This window comes from Malania oleifera, chromosome 13 (assembly GCF_029873635.1).
Source record: "Malania oleifera isolate guangnan ecotype guangnan chromosome 13, ASM2987363v1, whole genome shotgun sequence".
Lineage (NCBI taxonomy): Eukaryota > Viridiplantae > Streptophyta > Magnoliopsida > Santalales > Ximeniaceae > Malania > Malania oleifera.
Genome location: NC_080429.1, coordinates 45,819,886 through 45,824,300, shown reverse-complemented (window position 1 = coordinate 45,824,300; position 4,415 = coordinate 45,819,886). Strand labels below are relative to the sequence as shown.

Genomic DNA, 4,415 nt, shown 5'->3' with positions numbered 1-4,415 from the left:
CATGCTTACACAAATTATCATGCTTAATCATTCTGTGTGTTTTAACCTTACACAAATTGATGTTGCTAATAACATTTTGTGAACACAGGCACAGAACATGAAAAAAGAAAAAGAAAAAATGCAAATAAATAAAAATTGACCTTCCAATTTTTCGGATGCAGCTATGAACCCAAATGCAACAAATCGAACTCAATGATAAAAATTTGAACTCAGTAAAACCAATCAAACTCAAGAAAATTTATTTTGCTTTACGGTAAATAAAAAATGTGTACCCCATTCTCGAGTTTAAATAACTTTCTTTGTCTAGCCGTTCGAACGATCACCTGCAATCTAATCCAACAGTCACCTGCTCTCCTGTCGTCCTCTCTGCGACGCTCTGCTTGCAAATGGTCATCTGTAAGCTTCGCGAGTGAAATGGATGGGGAAAACCAAACGAAGCAAATCTCGCAAGATGGACCTGTAAGATTTTCCACGTGTCACATGCCATGCCATTTCCCAGAAAAATCTCGTAAGACCATCCTGTGAGATTTCTACAACGTGTCAATAGCATACTGGGTGACATTTCAAATTTCGTAGGGCGAAGCTGTTAGATTTTCTTGACCGGGGCTCTCGTTTCCTGATGCGTGTTAAATTGAGAATTTTTTTCTCAAATAAAGTATTATTTAATATTTATTTTATTTTAATAATAAAAGGGGAAAAAACTCGAATTGTGCGTGCATGGTTACTTAGAATTATGATAAGATGCATATGCACCGTACATATATATTGCCGAAGATAGGGGTGCCGCCGTGCCCTCATTTTGATTGGTTGATGTTATAAAACAGATAGGGTAGAACGTGAGTTCCACGTGACATTCCCTGGCTCATCGAATTAAACAAATTTTTTTTAAAAAAAAAAAAAAAAAGAGAAAATAGAAGAAAAATTTTGCAGTCCCTAAAAATCCGCAGCAGTCGTCAATGGCGGTCCCTGCCGCTTCCTCAGCTGTTTCTCTTCAAAAATTCGAAGCCTCCCTTCTCTCCAGAACTCCATATCGTCCCGCCTTTCTCCCCAGTAATGCCCTCCGAGTACTCGCCATGGCACCGAAAAAGAAGGTATTGTTCCATCTACTTGGTTCTCATAGTCCTTTATCGTCCGTTTGTTTCCTGCGAAAATAGATAGCAGAATTTGCTAAATAACCTGAATTTTGAGAAAACTAAGCACAAAAACAAATCAGAAACTAGGTTTACCTTTCTTGTTTCCTAAATTATTTAAAATCTCAACTTTTCTTCTACAGTACAGATTGATTTCTTTATCTTTCGCGCAATCACAACAATAGTAATATAGCATCAGTTTCTGGATAACTTTTCCGACAAGTTAATTGATTGTAAGCTTTAATGTCTAATCTTTGACTACATCGAATTTCCATATTTTCCTAAAATTGATCTAGTCCTTCGATTCAAATAAATACGGAATATCCGTCTGGGATCTGGCTGCATTAAATTGAATTTCCGGGCAAACATTTTCCGTCAAATTGAAATCAAACCGAATGCAGGTGAACAGGTACGATAAGAAATGGTCGAAGCAGTGGTATGGAGCCGGAATATTCGTGGAGGGAAGCGAAGAAGTGGAAGTGGACGTGTTCAAGAAGCTGGAGGCGAAGAAGGTGTTGAGCACCGTGGAGAAGGCGGGGCTGTTGTCCAAGGCGGAGGAGCTAGGGCTTACTCTGTCGTCCATCGAGAAGTCGGGGCTTTTCTCGAAGGCGGAGCAGCTGGGGTTGCTCAGCCTCCTGGAGAGGGCCGCGAGCGTCTCGCCGTCGGCGTTGGCCTCGGCGGTGCTGCCAATCTTCACGGCGGCGATCCTGGCGGTGGTGCTGATCCCGGATGACTCGGTGGGTCTGGTGGCGGTGCAAGCGCTGGTGGCGGGTGCGCTCGTAGTCGCGGCGGCCGGGTTGTTCGTCGCATCGGTTGTTCTGGGCGGGTTGCAAGAGGCCGATTAATTACTAATGAGTGGGTTTGCCAAAAGTAACTGCTGCTGATCTGACACCCCACAAAATGTTTTTCAGTATTTTTTATCTTTAAAATCATGCTGTGCTCGTGTTAGGAATTAGGACCACGCGTTTTACTTTTTCTTTTCTTTTCTTAGCTACTTGGAAGTGTTACAATCTTCATTCTACAAATAAGGCATGTAAATTGGGCAGGGAAAGTGAGAACTTAGGTTACATTTTGTCGGAATAAATAAATTTTGTAATGAAATTATGAAATAGGGCTGAATTAAATAATATAATATTAAAAATTAAGAATAATTATTTTTTGCCCTATTTTTTTTTATGAATTTATATAAATTTTAAATTATTATTTGTTTTATCGTGCTAACATATATACATATATATATATATATATATATATATATATAAACTGTCAATATTTTTCATTATAACTAGGCATGGGTACAAGCTCTACAACTCTTTATTTAAAATTTTTTTTTTTAAATTATTAAAAAGTAGCATACAATCAAATAGTATTAGAGCATTTTAGGATAATTGTACATAGTTACAAGGTATTTTGGAATAATTATGAATAATTATAAGGATAAATTTGACAAAATTATAAGAGTATTTTGAGATAGTTTTGGTTAGCTCAATGAGTATTATGAAATAATCATTAGCAATTATAGGGACAAATTTGTGTTGGTCGCGAGTGCGCAGTGGAAGACCTCGCACAAATTCACGAAACAATTACAGAACAAGCAATGTAATCATTCAATGATAAACAATACAGAATAAGCAATCATTCACAAAGAGAATCAATGAAAGTAATAATTAAAGACAATGAAAGTAATAATCAAAGACACAATATTTACGTGGTTCGACAATTTGCCTATGTCCATTGGAACTGTAACTGAATTTTTTCACTATCACAATGAAGTTTACATCAAGCTTATAAAAATAAGGTTACAAAATATGATTAAACACTAACTCTATATATACAGAAGACTTAGACTGCATCTAAAATAAATCTATAGCGATTCCCTAGAGGAAAATCCTCAAAAATCTCCTAATCCCCTAATCTCCCGTTCGAATTTCATGACGTGTGCCGAATGTACTGTTTGAAGTCGAGAGAATTCCTTTGCATTCTACCTAAAATCGTTGACAATTTCACTCAAATCATTGACGATTATCCCTCAAACTTTCGAGTAAACTTGCGACGATTTTCTTCCTGCAAACTTCTCTCTTGTTCCTTGCTTCATGATACTTTCCTAGTGCATGTGTTCCACTCAAAATATGAGTCACATCCCCAACAATTTGATATTTTTGAAAAAAGACACTAAAAAGAGAATCCCATGTATACTATTAGAAACTATTCAGTATATAAAATAGCAATTTTATGAATAAGGTGTAATTTTAATTATTTTGCTTCTAAACTAAATAAAGTGGAATGATGAGCTTGTTATTATTTGTGTGTGCATATGTGTATTTACACACTTGTTTGTGTTTAAAAATATGAATTTCTGACAACAGATTTGGATTTTTAGGAATTTGAACAAAAATTAAAATAGTCAATTACTTTAAGTTGTCTAAGTTCACACTCAATCAAACATATAGTTTGAAATCTAAGCTACCAACTACTCATAATAGCTCTACCTTCTCCTTAGGTTCATATCCAAGACCGCAAAGGAGTGTTTGGTTCAATGGCTAGGCTAGAATAGGCTAGGTGTAACGGTTTTGTGTCCAACTCCGATGAGGTATTGTTTGCTTTGATCCACTAGTCTCATAGATTTGTCATATAAAAGGCATCTCGTATAGTTGGAGTCTAAACCAATCTTATAAGCCCGAGATTTTCGTAGTATATATCTGATATGGGATCGTGGCATTCTCCCCCACTTAATCTCTGACATTCTCATCAGTCTGTCTCCAAGTAACATGATACTACCCCTAGGGTAGCTTTGATACTAAATATAACAATCTTGTGTGTAACTCTTGTGAGATATTACTTGTTTTGGATCACTGGCCTTATAAATTTATCCTCTGAAAGTAAACTAATCTTGTAAGTCCAAGATTTTCTAAGTATACATCAGATGTGGGATTGTGATATTAGGCTAAAAATTATTAACACATTTTTTATACAATACATTGACAAAATAGGATTAGCCAAAAAGGGGAGGCTTAGCCTGCTTACCTAGGGTTCGATTGGTTGATTTCTATAAATTAGACATATTATTTACCCTTGCCATGATCTTACCCTTCCTCCTCCTCTAGCATCATCGTTGTTGAGGCAATGCTAACAACTCCAATTTTCTTACTAACACACACAAATTCTCCTACCCTTCATCTTGCTCTTATACGTCCTCTCCACACCCCCCCCCCTGATGAGACTTCTTGCTCCTCCACTACTCATTAGAAACCTCAACCTTGCATTCTGTAACTAGATGCTAAGCAT

The 4,415-nt window shown here is 36.7% G+C and overlaps 1 protein-coding gene across 1 annotated transcript; it reads left to right on the top strand.

Moving 5' to 3' along the window:
* The first annotated feature begins 790 nt into the window (after positions 1-790).
* On the top strand, positions 791-2,281 carry LOC131146360 (uncharacterized). The gene is made up of 2 exons (XM_058095935.1): positions 791-1,091; positions 1,532-2,281. Exons 1-2 carry the CDS (start codon positions 957-959, stop codon positions 1,973-1,975), a joined length of 579 nt encoding a protein of 192 aa, XP_057951918.1. The 5' UTR covers positions 791-956; the 3' UTR covers positions 1,976-2,281.
* The last annotated feature ends 2,134 nt before the right edge of the window (positions 2,282-4,415 follow it).